This window comes from Miniopterus schreibersii, assembly GCF_964146895.1.
Source record: "Miniopterus schreibersii genome assembly, chromosome: 2".
NCBI lineage: Eukaryota > Metazoa > Chordata > Mammalia > Chiroptera > Miniopteridae > Miniopterus > Miniopterus schreibersii.
Window position 1 is genome coordinate 20,748,111 of NC_138102.1, and position 22,822 is coordinate 20,770,932.

Consider the following 22,822-nt stretch of genomic DNA (forward strand, 5'->3'; position numbering starts at 1 on the left):
TGAAGGAGCCACAGGAGCTTGGCTTTGTAAGGATGGGCTGGCTGGTTTGGGGAAGGAAGGAACCCCTGTCCTCCAAAAAAACAGGAGTTTCCAGAATTCTACAGGGGAACCTCGAGCCCTCCCATGGCACATGTTGGCCACCAGGATCCAGCGCTCTATCACTCTGGCTTGGTCCCTGGCCGTCACACTCTGGTCCTTGAAGCAGTTGGCCACACTGTTGAACTGATAGGGGCTCTGATGGTGGAAGTCAGATGCTCCTTGCTCTTCTTGTGCTGCTGGGACCAGAGGGAGCCCAGGCAGTGGTGGGGTATCACCTTTTTGACCAGCTCCTGGGAAGCAGGGGAGTGACATCTGGCCCTGTCACACCCAGGAGCTCAGCATCCACAGTCATCCCCCTTCCCAGTCCCAGAGAGGGTCCCTGGTCAGAGCTGGAGTCAGGAAGCAGAGGCAGGCACACACACACACATCTATCTATCATCTATCTATCTATCTATCTATCTATCTATCTATCTATCTATCTATCTATCATCTATCTATCATCTATCTATCTATCTATCTATCTATCTATCTATCTATCTATCTAATCATCTATCTATCTATCATCTATCTATCTATCTATCATCTATCATCATCTATCATCTATCTATCTACCTACCTACTTACTAAATATTAAGAAACAATCTGAATCCAGAGTGCAAAGGAAATCAAATTTTTAATACTATTCCTTTATGTAATCAGTTTTTCAGGTTTTATCATATTTGGTCAGGGTTTATGCATACAGAGGATGGATATAATTTATAAGTCAAAATGAAACTGGAAACCGTGGATTGTCACAGATTATTAAAGATTCTCAAGTTATCACTCTAGCAGTGGAAACAACTTTGGTCTCTACCAGCTTTTCTGACTGCAAGAAGGGTTTCTATAAAATAGATACTTCAATAAATTATAGACTTTACCTTTTTACCCAAGCTCTTCCTTCTGGCAACATTAACAATTTGAGTCTGAAAGCTGCCGAAGTGTTTTTAAAATTATTTTTTAAATAAAATAGCTGTTGATGGGGTTTGTGACTATCTTTAACAAGATTTTTAAAAAGTTGGGAGATGAGGCAGAATTTGTGGCTTAAGGTGTAGTATATTATTTTCAATTTTAGTTTGTTTTCTGGACTTCTTTTAGAAGTGAGTTTTTAAAAAAAATATGACATTGTTAGACTCCCTTAAAATCTATGCAAAATTTTATGTGTCTGTGTATTTTTCTGGGGAGAGGGTCCAGTTTCTTCATGACTGACAATTTAAAAAACACTGCCCTAGAGTATAGAGATTATGAATAAAAATCTACCATTACTGTTGTAAACAAGGTTGAGGTCAGTGTGGTACAGAACTTTCAAGACAGAACAGAATAATCTGTTTTAATATTTATACAATTGCCACCATTTAACAATATAAGAACAGTGATCACATTAATCAGGGGTAATAAAGCTGAAACTTTTAGGAACGCCGTTTCATAATGATAGAGCGGATCCAGAGTTATTTTAACTGTGATTCTTGGTCTTTAAGTCAATTATGATGAAACTAAACTTTGAGCGGTTCTACCTTAATTGTTTCTCGAATTTATAAGTTATTTCAAATAATGACATCTTAATTTGACTTATCCATAAAGTCCCCCTTTTACTTTGTATTTACAGTTCTTTTCAACTTGGATTGAAAAGGCTGGGAACTAAGTTTGTTTCTTTTCTCCACACAAAGAGCATCCTAAATCCACCCAGTACTCAGTAACAATATCCTTTAAGTAAGAATCTGTTTTTCTTCCCAAGAGCACGATGTGCCTCACCTTATCTTACCTAATCGTGCAGAACAATTTTATAGTCATTTGTATGGAATCTTTTTTTACCAGCCTATAACATGGGCTCTCTAAACTGGTAAATACTACTTTTTAGATAGGAAAATTCTGCCAAGAGGATAGGCTAACCCAGACAGGTCTGATACTGTTGGCTTTCAAACTATAATTGCAATGAAAAAATTATTTCCATGTATATATCTATTTCCACATACATATTGCCTCTTAAGCATAACAATGGTGAAACAATAGGGTTTAATAATAGGGTAGTTCACTTCAATCACCTAGCTTTTAGGGGAACAAATATAATTTTGATGTTCACTCTACCTACTGAGAATACCCAAATAGCATTCCAGGTTGGCAAAATTTATTCTGTAGTTTAAATTCTGAAAGTTGGAATTTCAGTGCGTGTTAAAATCCATGGCCAGTTCTACTTCTGTTGAAGATTTTCATTGTTTCAGCTTCAGTTCTCCTGTGCATGAGACTCAGGGTCACAAAAGGCACAAGGCCAATAAAAATATTCACTTCGTTCATCCTGTTGGGTCCACTTGCTCCAAAGGATTGAAGATATAGCCATGGACAGAAACAAAGGGTATAGAAACCCTTCCGCAGCTTGTGAGTTAGTTGCTAGCTTTTATATTTTGTACATGAGAAAAGGTATAAACTTGGTTCCCACAGCAGTCTTTGCTTGTCATTTCTAGTCAGCAAGGTAAAATTTGGGCTGAAAATCCACAGTCCAAAGAAACCTTCCTAACCAAACCCATTCCCTCCAAAGATGGCAAGTAATGGTCAGGTCTGATAGCAAGGAAGAGTTTTGAGCCTGTAGAGATGAATTCAGACTTGCCTCTTCGGGCAATAACAGCAGCTCTTTTTAGTAAATAGTGCACCAGTTGCTGCCATCACTTGGCATCAGCCCTCCAGTAATAAGTAATATAAGGTCAACAAACCACCAAATCCCAAGTCCTCCAAGTGTCAATAGCTTCCCTACTGCTGTGCCAGTGTGTCCCAGACAGAAACGATCCACTCCAAAACATCCCAGGAAGAAAGAGTACAGTAGAGTGGTTATGAAGTAGTGTCCAGTATATCTACATAAAAGGAATTAAAAGGAAGATGTTTACCACATGAAAATTAAAATACTTAATGATCAATGAATTTAATGAAAGTCCCTCTGTGACCTCTTACTCCCTTACCAACCCCTCTTCCCCTCCAAAAGACCTCTTGTTGGTCTAAAGCAGACATTTTCAACTTTTTTCATCTCATGGCACACATAAACTAATTACTAAAATTTGCGGCACACCAAAAAATATATTTTTGCTGATCTGACAAAAAAATAAACATAATTTTGATTCATTCACCTTGGACCGCTATTGTGTTGGCTGTTGTCATTTTTTTATTTGACAATCTAAGGGAAAAGGGGTCAGTGCCCCTGATTAAAAAGTCAGGTCACTGCATGTTTTAAAAATTCTCATGGCATACTGTTTGAAAATCGCTGCTCTAGAGTTTCAAAAGCATAATTGCTAAGATATGCAGGAACCGTAAGAACAAATGTTGAGTTGGACTGGACAGGAAACTTAAGCACATTAGCACAATAGGCATACTGGTAGGAGTGGTCTGGGCCCCCATTCGTCCCTTGCATAGGCTCCTTTCCTGAGGCTGTAGTTATGAATGTAGTTCTGTAACCAAGTGTCGACTTTCCTTAAATGAACGCTGATCTCCATATACCTTTTTTTTTTTTTTGCTGTATTGTGGCAACTAAAATCAGGAACATCTTCATGAAGACTTCTGTCTTACATACTGTGATGACACTTAATTTTAGTTACTCTAGTATCATCACTAAACATAGTCACAGACTCTTCACTAACAAATGGCATATGAAATTCTATGCCTTCAAGCAGAATTTATAGAAATAACCCTAATTCTTTAACTTTAAGATAAACTGATTTTCAGGGAGAGGCTCATACTTTCATGACAAAACCTTTATTCCTGAAATACTAAAGCTATTTTCACAGGATTGATGCTTATTATACGAATTTTGGAGTTAGATTCTCTGGTCCTACTCCTTCATTTTGTAGATGAGGGGATAGAGAGGGTGCTCAAAGGTACTTAGCTAGTTGATGAAAGAGACATTTAGAACTTATGGCTTCTGGGCTTAAGTCCAGTGTCCTCTCTGTTATAACTACATTGCCCCCGACCATGGATTATATGCAGTAGTAATCCTGTTGCCCCTTTAACACTTAAGGTAAAAGAAAAAGTCACATCAGGAGATGACAAGGAAAACAGCTCTACCTCCATCCAAGTACTAACTACCCCATTTAAAGTAACACTTACTTTATACAAGGTTTATTCTCTCGTAGGAAGGTCCTAGGACTGGCACACTCAATTCCATCTAGGGCCCGGCACTGGACTGACGTGTGTTCCACATCACTGTAGGCCTGACCACCAAACTGGAACCACCACCAGAACAAACGAAACCAAAAAACTCACCAAAGCAAACAACACAAAATATATCTTTATATTAATTAATAAAAGCTGACTGAGGATGATAATTATTCGAATGAAGCTGGGGTAAAGCTGTGCTAAAGAACAAGGAATTTAGTGACATATTTCAAGTGACTATAAATTAGTCCATCCTAAATGTACACTGCTTTAAATGAACTCATTTTTCTTCTTTATGATTGGCTTCTTTAATAATAAAGTTTAAAACATTTATCAGTTTCATTAAATGCCATTTAAAATAGATGGACACTATACTTTAATTATCCTTTATTTACAGGAAAAAGAGCACATTACTGAGCATTTGGGACTGCGTATTTAAAAAGTTGATGTGTATTAGAGGTCTGTTTTATATATTATAAATGAACATAATTAGGAAAGAACTCAGAATATCAACTGACTCAGGGCTTTATTTAGGTCATGAATGTGTGATGAACAGCTATTTGTAGTACATCTACAGTATGTTCAAATTCCAGCAAAAAAAAAATCAGAACAGGACCTTTGAACCTTTGTGTAACTGAATTCTAAAAGAGAAAGCACAGCTGTGCATTCTCTACTGGAACCTTATTAAGTGCTTCGCTACTATTTTTGTTGAGGAGCTTTGCCCTAAATGCATGTATAACAAACATACCGCTCAATTCATCATCAGTTTTTAGAAAGTACATAAGCCTGTCTTTTGCTCTTTCAGGAAAGTGCATGCCTTGAAGGATAGTTAGGGGTTACAGTTTAGTTTCAAATCTGTCAATATCAATGGCCAAAGGAAACAAAGACAGGATGGTCTTTGCATCCGAGTAGTTTTGACACAGAGACTGCTTCTTCCGGAGGAAACTAAGTGATTTGTTCAACCACTGACCCTGGCCATGCCAGAAATTTCTAGTAACAGTCATTCTAATGAATTTTACAAACAGGTAACTTCATAACCCTTATACTTTTCTGTAACTATTTTTATACATTTCTGGACGAGTTTGCTTATAAAACAAAACAAAAAAACTCACCTTGAGACAACCATAACCAAGTTCCTGGGATGCAGTTGCGTTTCCAACATGATCCACTGGGTCTTCACATTCTATGAATTCATCAGGTCTATAAACACCAACAAGATCATGATCATCATACGGTCTTTGCAAATGGCTGTTTACATATATATAATCAAAACAGGCAAGAGACATTTCTTCAAGCTTTCTGGGGCTTAATTTCATTCTGATTCTTCTCCAAGACAAGAGATGGTGTCAATTAGACTGAAGCATGGCAGGTCAAATAGACAGCCATCCAAATGACCCTTTTATTGGGGCACGGGGTTGTTTCTGGTCCTATTTCTACATGGATTCTACTTCTGCCATGGCTTCAACTCTTCCCTAGGCAAATATCCACAAGCCTAGGGGGGCAAAATTGAGGCCAAAGGATTCCCAGTTCTCCTTGCATTTCCCAAACTCCTTTTCCTATTAGACTAAAATGAGATGTTAAAAAGTCACTTGGTTTTGCAACGGTAAGAATACTGCCCCCCCCCCGGAAGTACCTTTTAGGAGGGGCAAGTAATTTACTTCATTTGTACCTCGCACAGTACCAGCCCCTTCGAAGGAGTCTCTTTCGGGTAAAACCGAGCAGGGCAGAGAAGACACAACCTCCTACCCTTCTTCCGGAGACTATATGATGTCACTCCTCCCTAGTTGTCCTCTTTCGGGATCCCAAAGGATCTGTCACCCACACACAAGGTTTTCGCCTGCATGAGTGAGAGGACTGAGAAACCCGTCGTGATATTTATGTCCCGCGTGTGGACTATCAGGTCCTCAGGTGGAGAGAGTCCGGAAAAAAAATAAAGCAGCCTCCCTCTCCTCCTCTCCTGGCACAACACCCGTATATCCCTTGTCCTATTGCCATCTGCACCTGCCTCGACGACTGGGAAGCTTACAGGTAAGAGCAAAGGATGACTGGAGAGTTGGGGTCGCCATATTCCCAGCTCGGAGCACCGGCGGAGACCTCCGGGTGGGCGGCGCCAGCGGATGTAAGCTCCGGCTCCGCCGTAGCGTTGTACGAGTGGCTCCGAGAGACGCAAGGCAGCAGAAGTAGATTCCCCAGCAGCAACGCCGCCTGGCCGCACAGAAGTAAGTAACTCACCGGGCAACCACCCAGCACCATCTTCCCGGGCCCCGTGGCGTACCCCCGGCCTCCTCAACCACAAACCCCGGCGGCACCGGGCACCCAGTCCCGGCCAGGTCAGGCCCCTCCCCGTTGTGCCGCTTTTCACAGCCAAGCAGCCAATGGGCGCGCAGCCCGGCGCTCCGCCCAAATCACCGACCACCAATCAGAAGAGGCTGGACAGGGGGCGGGGCTGTGCTTCGCTTTTCCTTCTCAATTCCTCTTCTGAGTCTCAGGCTCCTCCTTCTTTTGCTCCGAGTGCTTCCACCAATCGGTTCCTTCGACCTCCAAAGTAGGCGGGCCTCGGAGTGGAAGCGGGCGTGGACGGTGAATGGGCGGGGCAGGCTGGTGCGGGTTTTAGCGTCCAGATCGCAATTCCATTCTCTCGCCCGGGACTAGATTTTTCCCTACGTCAGCGGCAGCGAGCGCGAAGACGGGAGCGAGCTCGGCCGGGAGCTGAGTTGCGTCAGTGGCGAGCGCGTGTTCGGCCCCGGGCGCGCGCATCCCTGCCAGCTCCGGGGGCCCCGCGGGGTTGGGAAATGATGGAGCAGGCGGAGGCAGCAGCGACCGAATGCTGAGTAGGACCTGCGGAATCCGCCGAGATGGGATCCCGCGCGGGCTCGCCCTTTGGGACGCTCCGCTTGCAGTGGCTGCTGTTGTTCGGCTTGGTGGGCCCGGTCCTTGGTGGGGCTCGGCCAGGTGGGTGTCCGCCCCCAGGGCTCTTTGGAATTGCTGTTTCCTAGGGTTGGGACTCTCGGAGTTACCCCGAGGTGCCTGGGAGTGGAGGGGCCTGGCCTGGCGACTGGACTCGGGGTCGGGAGGCGGAGCAGCTCCGGCTCTGTGTGGACAGTGCTCAGACGCGGGGTTCCGGGTCTGGCGCCCCAAACCCTTCTGGACACGGGTCTCCTGTCTGGTTCCTCTTTCTCCGTCTCCTGTTTGACAGAGCCTTTGGCAGTGCTCCCCACCCCCGAGTCGCGCAAAGCTGGGTCCTCCCAGACTCTCCGGACTTCTCTGGATCCGACTCTGACCTCGGGGAGCCTGCTGGGCGCGCGCCGAGGGCGTGTTCATATTTAAACTGTTCTGAGAAATGGAGCTTTGGTCTTGTTTGTGAAGTAAATGTCTCTTGGAAAGAGACCGGGAGATGATGGAACTTTTGGTCTAGGTTATCATAATTTGAAATTTTGACGTTCATTTTATCAGCGGAGTCACCAGTAGGTACACAGAGCTAAATTTAGTGATGGAATAGTGTGTGTGCGCGCGCGCTCATTTATCTTGGGCCATTTTGTTGTTGTAAGAATATTTCTTTTTGGAAACGCAGTGCTACATTTCTTTGGCCAGTCTTTTATCTGCGTTTTTCATGGGTTTGTAATGTCTGAAATCCGGACAAATAATCTCTGGTCTGCTGAAGTTATAGGATTTCTGTGAAATTGCTTTCGAATTGTGAAGCTTCTCTTAAATATGTAAGGTATTAATATTGGAGGTGCCCAAACATAGTGGAAGCAAATCGCCAACATTCTAGCTTCTTTCTGGACATAACTTTGTTTTGGCTCTTGTATTAAATTATTGTTTGCATAGTTATATTTTCTTTATTAGTTATAGAGTATGATGGAGAATGGGGGTTTTTACTAAATCATTGCCGTGACAGTTGTTCAAAGGTGATGATGGAAAATTTCAATACAGGGCTGCTGACCTTCAGGAAACTAATTAAATTTTGTTCTTATCTTTGGTTTATTCTTTTTCAATTAAGTAAATTTGCCCCATTGCAGGAATTTTGAAGGTCTAATTAGTGAAACTTTATTGAATGGGAAACTACTAAGTTTTTTCTGGTTAAGATTGTTTTTGCTGTGGCATTCTAGATGGTTAACATTTATATCAGTATTTAAGGTGAAGTAGTTTATACATCTGGATTTTTAGTAATCTACGATTCAATGCGCTTGCAAACATAACTAAGACTATCTTTGTTTTATTTATTTACTTTTTTCCTTTTTATTGTATTTATTGGGGTGACACTGGTTTCAGGCGCACAATTCCACAACACATCACCTGTATACTATATTGGTGTTCCCCACCCCAAGTCAGCTCTCCTTCCATCACCATTTATCCCTCTTATACCCTACTTCCTCTTCCACTCCTGGAAATTCCCACATTGCTGTCGTTGGCCATGAGTTTTCAGTTTTTTCTCTCATTTTTTCTCAATCCCTCCATTCCTCCTCAACCCCCAACAACTGTCAGCCTGCTATCTAAGACTATATTTTTAATGTTAATATGTGTATTGATTATGATATACCTGTACAGGGCTGGGCAAAAGTAGGTTTACAGTTATTCTTATGAAAAATAATACGATAATTAATAAATAATACAAGAATAAACTCTATTCTGTGTACTCACAACTGTAAACCTACTTTTGCCCACCCCTGTATATAGATGTATGGACTATCCTTGTGGTTTTTTAACTGTGGCTTTAACAGTTTATGGTCAGTCCCCCACTTAAGCATGTATATGCTTTCAAAACTTAGTCAATGTTTATCATACTCCTACAAACACTGTGCTCAATTCTTGTGGAGGGGCAAAGGGTGACTAAATTTGCTAAGTCTATCTGAGGAATGTGGGGGCAGGTTTCATAGAGAAAGTAATATTTGAACTGATCTATATGGGCAAATGTTCAAGTCAAGGGATGGGAATACTTTCTAAGCAGAAGAGCTTTTGCAAGAGTATGGAGGGGTGAATGAACATAAATTGTAAGCAATGATGAGAATGTCTTCAGGCAGTCTCTACAAAAGGGAGGCAAAGAAGAAGTAAGATAGGTTGGTACTGGTTGGGAAGAGTCTTCTATGCAGTGCTAAGGGGTTTGGACTTTACCCTGTAGGTATAGTTCTTTGGGTAAGAAGGTTTTTAAGTAGTGGGTGTTATATAACCAGATTTGCGATTAAGAAAACTGGCAACAAACTGGATGACAGAATATAGGAGGGAGAGGCTGGAGGCTGGGAGAGACCCATTAGGAGGCTTTTGTAATAGTGTGTAGTGAGTCAACTCATGTTTCCCTACTGGGATATTCTTCCAAAATCAGCTGACTGAACTTTTGCAATACAGGAAGGATCTTTGAAACATGCACTTGAAACCTTTTCTGCTAATGGGGGAGGAAATTGAAGACCCAATAAGTACCGTCCACGTATCAGTTAAATAGGCTTTGGAAGAATTTTCGCTGCCATTGTGTCAATGAGGAAGTGCGGTATAAATTCCAAACAGCTGACACTTACAGTAAAACTTTTTTAAAAAAACTGGGACTAACAAAGGTAACTATGTATCACTGTGAAAAATAACAAAGGGAATCAGGTATGAAACCTCTTCTAATTTTCTCTTTTAAGGTAGTAATTGTGATGTACAGATTGAGAATTTAAAAAACAACATTTAAAAAGACCAGCATTGTAAAGGAAATGAGTTTTAAAATGTAATTACTCATGGTGAATCACTGTAAAATGAACTATGTAGTAAGAACTTAGGACCAAACTAATTTTGTTTTTTGGTGCCAGCAAGTTATTTTGATGTTTGTGTTTGTACTGTATAGGAGAGTGTAGTCTTTTAAATTTAAAGATAGTTTGGTTTTCAAACTTTCAAGTAAAAAGTAAAACATTTCTAATTAAAATATATACAGAGCAAATTGCCGAGTTTCAACAGTTTTCAAAAGCACTTTACACTTTACCTTACCAATTTGTGTTTCGTTAAAAATCTTGGTTTATTATAAAGGCCCCACCCCAGAGATGCAAGCTGTCAGTAACTGGAGGCTTTTTCTTGGAATAGCCACAAGCCCAAATATAATGACAGATAGCCTCATTATATCTATATATCTATATTTATCTATATCTGTATCTGTATCTGTATCTATATCTGTATCTGTATCTATATCATCTATATCATCTCCCCCCCCCCCCCCTTGGATACCTAATATATAGCAGAGTCTTGGAGTTATGCCATCCTTTGAGTCAGTGCTATGGGACTGACTGCCTCATAAGTAAATCTAGTCCTCTTGGCATCTCAGTAACTAACTCCCCACTACCTTTGAAAGTTGGATTACACTTTGAACTGTATAATTCTGTTGTTCTTTTTTTTAACCCTCACCCGAGGATATTTTTTCCATTCCTTTTCAGAGAGAGTGGAAGGGAGAGAGAGACATAGAAACATCAGTGTGAGAGAGACACATTGATTCGTTGCCTCCTGCTCCCACACCGACCAGGGCCGGGGACTGAGCCTGCAACTGAGTTGCATGCCCTTGGCCAGAATTGAACCCAGGACCCTTCAGTCCATGGGCCAACATTCTAACCACTGAGTGAAACTGGCTAGGGCTATAATTTTGCTTTTATTTTAAGAGATTATTTTTCATTTTGTGTCAGTGTTATTTTAGTCAGATTTTTCCAATGTGATCAGGTGTAGGATACTTCTTGAATCACATCTTTTTTTTTTTTTTTTTAAATATATCTTTATTGATTTCAGAGAGAGGAAAGAAGAGCGAGAGAGAGAGATAGAAACATCAATGATGAGAGAGTCATTGATCAAGCCCACAACCGAGCATGTGCCCTGACCGGGAATCGAACCCCGATCACCTGGATCCTAGGTTGACGCTCAACCACTGAGCCATGCCCGGCCGGGCTTGAATCACATCTTTTAAGAATAAGTTAGGGAGCCCAGCCAGGTATGGCTCAGCAGTTGAGCGTCGACCTAGGACCCAGGCAATCGGGGTTCGATTACTGGTGAGGGTACATGCCCCGGTTGTGGGCTGCAGCGGATCAATGACTCTCTCATCATTGATGTTTCTATCTCTCTCCCTCTCCTCTCCTCTCTGAAATCAATAAAGATATATTAAAAAAAAAAAAAAGAATAAGTTAGGGAACTGAGAAGTTCACTTAATTTGGTCAGTTTTAAAATATGCATTTGCTTGTATATTTATGTTTATTTTAACATAAGGCTTAGAGTATTTCAGTTTATAATAAGTAAAATGATGCCACTGCCAAATATTTGTCACACTGTACGATAAAAGCCATTCCCATATGTGGGGAATGCCTTTTCCCCTTTGACACATTTTTCTTCCAATGAAATGTTTCCTGGTTTAACTCATATTAGGAGAATCCACCCCTTAGTTGCCCCTGAGAACCCTCATGCAGTAGATCCCTGGAGATTAGCTTTATTGACACATTAGAATCCTAATGTAAATAGACGCTCTGATCCCAGATGCTTTAGAAGAGTGGTTAAGCAGTCTATAGCATAGCGATACAATGAAATAGAGCATTGCAGTTAAAATGCCAAATGTGTGGGCCATGTAGGTCTGTGGAAAAGTGATATAAAAGATGTCAGTCATAAAAAATAAAGCGTACTTAGGGTTGTACATGATCATGACAATTATGAGATCTATTATGTGTAGCAGTAAAGATAAGAAAAGGTTATTTACTCAACACACACTTATTAAATACTTACTGTACAGTGCAGGAAACACATAATGAATAAAATACTGTCCTTTCTCTCAAGAACTTAAATTCCTTGCTAGAGTACCTTAAATTCTTTAGGGCATTAAATCCTGTAAATGGCTGGCGTTTTTCCACAAAGGGCACTTACAAACAGCAGCAAATGCCCTGTTTCTTTTTAAACGTAGAGACGTGTAGATGTAAAAAACAAAACAAAAAAATTGTAACTCAAGCATATAGAACATAGATGTGGAAATTATAATTATGTTTCAAGTATGTTATTGATAATATATGATGTATGTTTATATTTCCATTCCATTCACCTTGTATGGAAATATGTGGCTACAACAGTGCTTTATGGATCTAATTACCACAGTTTCTTTTTAAGAACTAATTTGAACAACAGAATTATCTTTTCATCCTATATGTGGAACCCAGATTTATTTTCTATAGTGAAAGTACTTAAAAGTGGCTATTTGTTTACATAATAGGAAGGTAAGGAGAAAAGCCCATGACAAGAGTTCACCTTTGTTTGCTTTTCAATTAGGTGGAATTCTTTTAACTTATTTCCCTCTACTACAGTTACTATTATGAAATATATACTTGGACTTCCTCCAAAACACAGTACATAAAATTATCTAAGGAGTTAGAGCAGTGAATTTCAACTGGTGTGCCATGGTACACTGGTGTGCTGCAAGAATTTTTAAAACATGCAATACCTGACTATATAGTCAGGGCCACTGACCTCTTTTCCCTTAGATCCTCAAGTAAAAGAATGACAACAGCCAGCACAACAATAGCTGTCCAGTGTGAATGATCCAAAATTATACCTTTTTTTTTCAGATTGTCAAAAAATATATTTTAGTAATTAGTTTATGTGTGCCATAAGATGAAAAAGGTTAAAAATGGCTGAGTTAGAGGGAGAAAGAAGTGAAACTAATAGCTTTTCCTTTCTTTTGCTAAATTTAACACTCTTCAATTTTCGTGTTTCAACTCTTATTTTTTGTCTTCAGTCCGTGTTTTCTAGTAGTGTGATTTTTTTTTTTTTTTTACTATATCTTTATTGATCTCAGAGAGAGGAAAGGAGAGGGAGAGAGAGATAGAAACATCAATGATGAGAGAGTCATTGATCGAGCCCACAACCCGGGCATGTGCCCGGACCGGGAATCGAACCCCGACCGCCTAGATCCTAGGTCAACACTCAACGGCTGAGCCACTCCTGGCCGGGCTAGTAGTACGATTTTTGATGCTATGCTTATTCTGTCAGATTCTAATATAACGGTTTATATTCTCTATGGAGTTGATTGTATTAAGATTTTTATTTCTTTGTGAACTATATCCCCCACAAGGCATCTGGGAGATATCTTTAGTTGTCACACTGGTGGTGCTTCTGGGATTTAGTGGGTAGAGGTCAGGAGTGCTACTTAACATCCTACATTGCACAGGAAAGGCCTCTCACCTACCCAAATAATTTTCTGGCCCCAAATGTTAATAGTGTTGAGGTTGAAACTTTATACAAATAATTTTAGTGCACTTCCTTTATAGTAACATGTGAAACGTTATTTTTGTTCCCATGAGAAGGTGCTGCTATTTGGAATTTAAAAAATAAAAAGGGAATTGAGAAATCTATGCAGGGTGTGAACGGGGGGAAAAAAATAAAGAGACCAGAACTAGAAATAAGAAATTTTGGAAAAATATAAGAAGGAGGATTTTCATATAACTAGTGTATATTATTTTTGAATGATATAACCCAAGTCTGTACATTTCTTATGTTTTGGAACTCCTTATGGCACTGAGAAAGTGGATCCTTGGATTTTAAAACCAAGAAGTTGATATCATAATAACAGCTGTTACATACAGAAGTTATTTTTGGGTGTTATAATTTTTTTAAAGCATATTTTGTATTCTTAATTTTTTTCCCTTAAGGAAGAACAATACAACATTCCAAAGGTGCTTTCTACCTTTTGGGATTGATACAGAATTGCTGGGGCCAAACCCTAAAATTCAGTCGACTGTTGCTAAAGGTTAATTCACTGTATTAGGGAGAGTCTCCATTGCCACCAAAGGGTTGAAAGCTTGATACGTATGTAACTATGGAATTGCTGCTACCCACATAACTGTTTAGGATTCATTTGGTGGTTAACAGAAACGGATTCTTGCATTTAACAGACAAGCTGATGGTAAACAAGATGTACAGATTTCAACTAGATGTCCTGATTTAAACCACTGTAATGTAGCTAATGTTATTCTTGCGTCATACAATTTAGGTTCAAGTTCTTTCTTCAGGAGTGAAGAGACTTTTGAATATTTGCCAGCGCTTGTTGTTGAGTATCCACCACGATCTTGTTTTGCAATTTGGCCGTTTCTTGTCTATATTCTTTTGCTTCACTGTTAACAGGATGTCCATGATCTTCTAAGTACTCCACATTCTTTAAAAACTGGTCATATACAGTTTTAATTTTTTTCAGTCTCTGGCTCTGACCAGTTCTAGCTTGTTGACAAAGCTTTCACTGCTCGTGATACAAAGTCGTTTTTCTTCTTCTTCCTTGGTTTTCTGCACATCTACCCAACTCGCGAAACAAAGTCAGAAACTGCTGAGAATATTCGCGATAAAACTTCTGCCGTTGCTCTTGCCGTCCCGTCAGTCCGTCCATCCGTCCGTCCGTCGGTCCATCCGTCCGTCCCCCGCTGCCGCCCCCGCCGCAGCATTCCCAAATTTTCTGGTCAGTGGTTTGAAAGGAAGCATTAGGATCCATTACAAATCTTTTTCTCTTTGCACGAAGAACCTTTTTCATGTCACCTTGAAAATGTCCAGCATATTCCATCATTCATTCCGCATTTCTCTCTCAAATGATCCTGGAAGAGGACTTGCTCCCCCGTGGTTACCAGTTCCTGGATTGTTTCCCTCGGGAACCTCCTCCGTCCGCTCGGCTCCCTTCTGTCTCCCAAAGCCACAGGCTGCGCGGGGCTGGGCCTCCGGCGGCCCGCCTCGTGCGCGCTCCTGCTGCGGGCCGTGCGGTCCAGTGCGCCCTTGTGGTGACCGCTCTCCTGCTCCGCGACCTCCCCTCCCATCTCCGGAGGCTCCTCGCAGGGCTTCTGGACAGTGAGTCTTGGGTGCTGTAATTTTGAAAGCCTTTTAAAATGAATAATTAATTGTGTACAGCCCTGCCCTCCATCTTTTATTCCTGTGTTGGACATTTCTTCTTTGCTAGCAATCTGTATAAAAGAGCTGGCTTCAGCCCTGGCCGGTGTGGCCCGGGTGGCCCAGCGTCGCATGCACCGAGAGGCTGCTGGTTTGATTCCCTCGCAGGGCACATGCCCAGGTTTCGAGCTCCATCCCCACTGAGGGGTGTGCAGGAGGCAGCTGATCGATGTTTCTCTCCCCCTCTCCCTTGCTCTCTCTAAAACCAATAAAAACATTAAAAAAATTTTTTTTAAAAGAGCTAATTTCAGTAAATAGTTTCACTTCCTGAAACTAGTTGTGTGATTTACAGTCATTTAACCTGTTACAAAGGGAGAACTCTTTAAATATTTGCCTGCTCATTTGTAGTTCTTTTTTCTGAGACTTTCATTTTCTCTGTGGTATTTTCTTCTGAGTTGTGATAGAAAAATTTCAGTTTAGTTGCATATTGTTCAGCTTCTAGTGTAATAGCTGTCCGATCCTGTTAACATATATATCCTTGTCTGTAATGATTTACTTGAAAAACCTTTAAAAAATAATTATAGTGTCACAGGAAGTTGCAAATGTACAAGATGATTTACTTTTTATCACACAAAGCTTCTAATCTATTACCCACAGAAAGCCTTTTATTCCTGTCACCACTTCCAGAGTGACTGACCTAGTAGTTGGACAGATTACCATGATCCACAATGAAATTATTAAAGATAATAGTGACATTTGTGTTTTTAGGAATTTGAGAAACTGAAGGTCATTGAAAGGTCTCTTCTAGGGGAAGAAATAGTCCTGTTCCTTAGTTAATTTATAATTAAGGATATTTCTACCTACTGATTTGAAGTCTGCATCTATTAAGGCCACGGATTTCTTTTGACGTGGTTCTCAATTGACAATTCCAAACATTCAGATATTTTATCATAGTATGTCATAAATGTGCCTTGGGTACCCATGGTTGCTTTTGTGAGCATTTTCTTTTAGCCTGTTTCTGGTGTTTTTATGTAATGACTTGCGGCCACATTTAATTAGCATAATATGCTGTATTATAAAGACATAAGGGAATGATGGGTAAAGAGTTTGAAAACTGTTATTATGACATGATCGTGTTGCATATGGTACAATTTATGCTTTCCTGTTTACACTGTATCTTTTAAAATCCCAAACTAGACAAGGTGGTAGACATTTTTATATATGTACAGTGTTATTTTGGGGAAAGTTAGATGTAAATATTTCATTTTAATCTGTATTTTCAGAAATCTTAGGGGCATAAGGCAATTAATGAGTGAATGAACATGTAGATTGGACCCAAAGGAGGAGAGTGTGGGAAAAGGGAGACCAGGGAAGAAGGTATCATAGTAGTCTAGATGTGAGGTTAATAAAGCTGATGGAAAGAAAGGAGCTGTTGAAAGATGCTAGATATAAGTACTTTAAATAGTTTATGCTTTTTCTTGATAAGCACTCTTATTTTCCAATTTTAATATTAAAGGTAATACAGGGGTTAGAAATACATCCTCATTATAAAAACAAATTCAAACACTACAGACATATTGGAGTGCAGGAAATAAAGTCCAAGTCCTTATCTCATTACTTTCTGGTTCTATTCCATCATGGTAACTACTTTAAAAAAGTTTTGTACATTTACTTATGATATTTACATGTTTTATGACACACTTTATAGTCTCATATATGTAACGTGTGACATAGTATTTCATAAACATTATAATATGAAGTAAATTTTATAAAGTGAAAAGTGAAAGTCTCTCATCCCACTCTCTATAGGTAACTACTGAAAATGATTTTACTATAGAAAATATGAAACATACACAATAGTAGAGAAAAGAGTAATGAACTCCTGTGTACCCATTACCCAGTTTTAATATAATTTCATATGTATCTTCTCCCTCAAACACACACTGGATTATTTTGATGCAAATCCTAGACATCGTATCATTTTGCCCTTGAATATTCAGAATAAATCTCTAAGACATAAGGACTTTTAAAAGAAAACCTTACCCACAATATGGTTATTACACTTAAAAAATTAGCAGTATTTCTTCAAGATCATTCAATATCTGTGCAGTGTTAAAATTTCCCTGATTGTCTCAGAATTTGCCGCCCCCCCTCCCCCGTTGATTTATTTGAATTAGGATTCAAACAGGTCCATACATTCATAAGGCTTTTTTGGTTTATGAAAATCCTTTCTTCTTCCTTTTAATAGCATTTATTTGCTGAAGAAATTCCACTTAATGAATTTATTTCCTAAGTTGATCTGAGTGGAAGATGTGACTCTGTTTTTCCTTCAGTCTTTCTGTTGTGTATATCAGACTTAAGCCTCCTTTTACTGAATGTGGTTTTAAAATACAGAGATATATAGAGTTTTTATCCATGACCCTTAGCTGGTGACCATCTACTTCATCAGGTTTACTGAAAAAATTGACATATCATCGCAATGATGCTAGAAGAAGAGGTTGTGTTGGACGTATTGAAAGACTGTGTCTCAGACTCCAACGAGGGGTATCTTCCTAAGGGATTTGTGTGGCTAATTTTGATTATACTCAATTTTTGCTCAAGTGATGACTTTGGAACTCAAGCCCCACTTAGAGATGATTTCTCTGTGGTAAACTGAGTAGGATTGAAATTGAGAGCAAGTCCTCATGATTGTTTTTCCTTCATTGTTAATAAATTTTATCTAAAGTTTATCTTTTTTAGGATAGATTAAATGGCGTTAATTTCTTTTGCTGTAATTGCTACATCGTTGATTTATTAGACTTAACCCACGAGGCATTAAAGGAACCTTTCCCTCTTATTGCCCTTGGCCATTTCATTATTACCCTAATACCATCTCAGGGGATGTCACTCATGTTGGATGACGGTGGGAAATGGGAGGTGAGTGAATGCTGCTAGGCTCCAGATATCTCTAGCACATCCATTTCCCCACCAAAGCAGTTCTTGTGTGTGTGTGTTTATATCTTAAGATTTCTTTTAAGAAAAAGGGTTAGCGTTTATATTTAAAACTTGTTTGAAAATGATTGCTGTACATATACTGTTTGGACAAAGGCTGACATACTGTTTTAGGAAATTCATTTTTCCCCTTTACACTATTGCTATATTCATGTACAACCATATATATATTTCAATATGGAAATAGCAAATGAGTTTTTTTATTTGAACATTCAGCTCTTGAATTCTATTATATTTTGGTACCATGTAGTTTTTCAGGTTCACTTGTTATATAATTTTTGTTGCTCCCTTTTCTGTAGGCTTTCAACAGACCTCACATCTCTCTTCTTATGAAATTATAACTCCTTGGAGATTAACTAGAGAACGAAGAGAAGCCCGTAGGCCCTATTCAAAACAGGTAAGTTCTCTTGAGAAATATGTATGTATTTAAGGGGGTTTTTTTTGTTTTTGTTTTTAAAAGACAACGGTATTATTTTCAGCAGTGATTGATTCAGTGAGTCAATATTGGCCAGAAATTAGTATAGAACCATACATATGGCACTGATGTTTATTGAATGTTATTCTAGTAAAAGTGACATATTGATCCTTGGTATCTTTTTTAAAAGACAAAATGGTCAACTTGAAATATAACAGAATGAAATAGTTAAATAAGATTCCAGGACCAGGATAGGAAGCTAATTACATAGATTCCTAACCCTTAACTGACTGCTGATGGTTATAGAGATCTTGTAATACTAATAAGTAACCCCTCTCTTAGTTTGTGATAGGTAAAATACTTCATACTGTATTTTCACGGACACTGGAGAATAGTAGTGTTTTGCATGCATATGTTTCATATTGGGAATGTTTACTCAAAAGTAAGTTTTATCTCCATATTAGAAGAAACATACTGTGCTGTTAATGGGGTAACCAATGCACAAAAATTATTTTTTAGACTATTTTGTCTTACTATAAAGTTAAGAAACAATATATTTGGACTTCAGCTGATTTTGCAAACTCTTCAACTTTGTAGAATTATAATTTAACTTTATTATAATTGAACAGTAAGAGAGTATGAAGGATAGAGTTTATTCCCATTGAATTGCTGATACATTTATCAATATAAGGCAGCTTGCACATTGTTTGAGGACTGGGCATAGTAAGAAGCCTGGAGTTGAGATTCAGGAGCTTTTTGTTTCAGCCCTCCCCCTGGGTACTGTCACTAATTGGGTAGATCATTAAACTTCATTTTCTCCTCTATAAGTAAGAAATAATTGATTCTAAGATCTCCTTGCAGTGGAGCAGTTTACAATTTTTCCTTGTTTTTGTTTTGAGCTGGGCATTCTAACATCTGATTTTATTTTGCCTTAGGATAGAATTACTTTGTTCTTGCTTCGTTATTTTCCTCCTTTTCTTCTCTAGCATAGGGACTATGTTTTCTTCTTGTGTCTCTGATTGTATCTTCATCAGTACTGCACATGTAGATACTTGTGATCATAATAAATGTCGTTCATGCACCCCAGTAAATATTTGGAGAAGTGGAAGCACTGTTTAGGCATTGGAGGTATGGCAGGGAACAAAACAGATGAAAATCCATTCCCATATGAAGCTTCCATTTTAGTGGGGGAAACAATAAGCACTTAATAATACGGATTACTGGAAATGGTAATAAGCGCTCTGGAGAAAGTGAAAAGCAGGAAGGGGAATAAGAAGTGTAGAAATAGGGGTAGGAGTGGGGTGAGAGGGTTTGAATTTTTAAAAAATATGTTTTTATTGATTTCAGAGAGAGGAAGGGAGAGGGAGAGAGAGAGCTAGACACATCAGTGATGAGAGTCATTGATCGGCTGCCTCCTGCACGCCCCCTACTGGGGATCAAGTCTGCAACCTGGGCATGTGTCCTCACCGGGAATCAAACTGTGACCTCCTGGTTCATAGGGCAGTGCTCAACCACTGAGCCACATGGGCTGGGCTGAATTTTTTTAGTGGTACAGCTTGGGGAGGCCTTACAGAGAAGATAACCCATGAGTGGAGGCCAGAAGGAGGGGAATGAGCAGATATTTGGGGAAAGAATACAGTATCATGATTTAATTCTTACTCTCAGAATTCTTTTCAGAGATGACAGTGTTGTTTTTATATCAGATGACTGGCCAAGAGCAGAAAGAATAGAAAGGAACAGGTCAAAACTGAGATGATGGAAGGAGCTTGGTATTTTTGATGCCTCAGTGGAGATCTAGGTAGATCACAAGTACTTCTCAGGTTCCCACTCAGGGCATGTAAGTAGAATGCCAGGATCTGGAATTTGGTCTAGGCCTGGAAGTCAGATGTTGACGTGTTCCAGGAGAGGGAATCATGCCATTTCTTGGGAAGATGTTAACTTGCAGTGCAGACACAGTAGGGAAAATAAGAGGACAGTTCTGATAATATTATTTGTTGAGTTCTTCCATGATTTTCTCTTTTGTTAAAGAGTTAAGGTAAAGTTGAATCTCCTGGTTCTAGCAATCACATTAAACACTTCTGGCTAATGAACTGTTGAGTTGCTGAAGAAGTTGTTTCAGAGTTGTTTGAGGTAGAGAAGAGGATCCCATGAGCTTGAGGATGTGTAAGTGCAGGTTACCTTATCTCAGTTCATTGACTCTGAGATGCCATTCATGGTAAGGCCCGCTGTCATTTAATGTACCACTAATTAAGAAAGAAACAGAGTGCTACCAGTCAGACTACTGTGCCTGTGTATGATGATCCTGACTTCAGAGTTGTTCACATGCAGGGTGGGGAAATCTGTTTTAGAATAGATGAAATGTGGTAAATCATGTGAAGATATAAAATTGTAAGAGCGTATGTATTTCTTTTCAACTTTCAGATAACTAGAACTAGGGATAGTCTCTTGAAACTAAGACATTTATTTAAACAAAAGGAAGAACTACTTTATACTGTATGTAGGTAATACTTGGATGCACTTAACAAAAATAATTCCTGAAGTTATAACTCAGTTCTAAACGAATTTAAGAAGGGTTTAGATAAACATGCAGGCGATTTTCCACAATAAGTTACCAAAGGAAAGCAGGGATGGTCAGAGTATTTTTTATTATTTAAGAGCAGATATAAGGTTTTTCTGTAAAACAATTTCAGTCAATATCAAATTGTTTTAATTAAGGATGGAATTTCCAGTGTCTTATAAATACCTGTTGTTGAAAAGTAATTTATAAGATGGTGTTTTATTGTTCTTTTTTCCTTCTTTGTGCATTTAGGTATCTTATGTTATTCAGGCTGAAGGAAAAGAGCATATTATTCACTTGGAAAGGAACAAGTAAGAAATTTAATTTGCTTTGGCTTTTCAGTAATTTTCCCCCCAATAGTGTATAGATTTCTTTTCTAGTTAGATGTTGTTTAGTGGATTGATAAAAACCAACAATAGTAAGTGTAGAAGTTTGGAAAAAGCCATACTATTTTATATTTCCATTGACATTAGAGCAAGGGAAAATTTAAAGTAAGAGAAAGTTGTATTTAAGAAGAAAACTTTTTAATTGTTATCAACCCAAGGAACAACCGAGCAGGGGTAAAGAAGTCTTTAGTAGTTGTATCAGTCTGCTAGAGCTGCCATAGCAAAAAACCACAGACTTAACAACAGAAATGTATTTATTTGCCATAGTTCTGGAAACTAGAAGGCCAAGACCAGGATGCCAGCAGGGTTGGTGAGGGCCCTCAATGGGGGTCGCATGTGGACATCTCTCTGTGTGCTCCCATGGCCTCTCCTTGGTGTGTGTGCCTGGGGTTACGGGTAGGAGGAGCACGCTCTCTGATGTCTTTTCTTATAAGGATACTAATTCTGTCGACACAGGGCTTTGCACTTATGACCTCATTTAGCTGTAATTACCTCCTTAGTGTCCCCATCTCCAAACACAGCCACACTGGGAGTTTGAGCTTCAACATATAAATTTTGGGAAGTGGCAGCACAAACATTCAGTCCATCGCAGTATTCTCTCACCTCCCCATTTTAATCTTTTCTCCTTATTTTGCATGTTTTCACCTGATCCCACTTTGGTAATCTGTCTTCTTCAGCTGCCTTTTGAAATGCAGTTTTCTTACTGTGCTGAGCCATCCACTTTCCTGTGGCCTGTTTTGTCCCCTCTCTCCCTTTTCTTATGTAGCAAAACTTTCAATATCTTTAGTGAGAGTTCACAGGGAAAGCCACCTTATAAAACACATTTATACTAAGGTGTGAATGATGGGATGTGAAGTATTCCTGTCTGAGGAAGTGCTGCTCAAAGTGTTGTCTTGGAACCAGCAGCAGCCCCTGGGAGTTTGTGAGAAATGCAGGTTCTCAGGTCCAGTGCAAGAATGAATCAGAATTTGGGGAGGTGTTGCAGCAATCTGTGTTTCAACAAGTTTTCCAGATGATTTATGTGCATCCTCAAGTTTGAGTAACACTTTTCGTCTTAGAAAGGGAGGCTGAGTCAAAGGATCTGAAGCTCCCTGACAGAATTGTAGGCAGTGTGACATATTTTCAGACAGAGAGGCTTTCTGAAGCCTTCTACTGTACTTGATAGATGTTAACATTTATTGAACATTTACTATGTTCCAGGCACTTTTAAGTGTATTATTTATTTAATTCTCACCAAACTCCTGAGAGATCCTACTTGACCCCTATCTAATGTCAATATGTACAGAAATCTTACAGTTCTAAATATTTTCTCCTACTCTTCCTTTCTACAAGGAGATGTAAATTAATTAAAAATTTTCAATAGAATTTTTCCCCCTTATGTTTGCAAAGTTTTTGGCTTAGAAAGCATTTTCATAA

At 39.3% G+C, this 22,822-nt stretch overlaps 2 protein-coding genes across 2 annotated transcripts in view; one reads left to right on the forward strand and one right to left on the reverse strand.

Annotated features, from left to right (window-relative positions):
• Positions 1 to 693: 693 nt before the first annotated feature.
• TM2D2 (TM2 domain containing 2) lies at positions 694 to 6,873 on the reverse strand. The gene is made up of 4 exons (XM_081129349.1): positions 6,236 to 6,873; positions 5,322 to 5,409; positions 4,162 to 4,277; positions 694 to 2,918 (listed from the first exon to the last, which is right to left on the reverse strand). The coding sequence occupies exons 1-4, from the start codon at positions 6,460 to 6,462 to the stop codon at positions 2,705 to 2,707; spliced, it is 645 nt and encodes a 214-aa protein (XP_080985475.1). The 5' UTR covers positions 6,463 to 6,873; the 3' UTR covers positions 694 to 2,704.
• ADAM9 (ADAM metallopeptidase domain 9) overlaps positions 6,800 to 22,822 on the forward strand; it is a 101,267-nt gene continuing 85,244 nt past the window's right edge. The window contains exons 1-3 of the mRNA XM_081129348.1: positions 6,800 to 7,161; positions 18,348 to 18,445; positions 21,273 to 21,331. Of these exons, the coding sequence (XP_080985474.1) occupies positions 7,065 to 7,161; positions 18,348 to 18,445; positions 21,273 to 21,331 (254 nt within the window). The 5' untranslated portion in view covers positions 6,800 to 7,064. The remainder of the gene's footprint in view (positions 7,162 to 18,347; positions 18,446 to 21,272; positions 21,332 to 22,822) is intronic.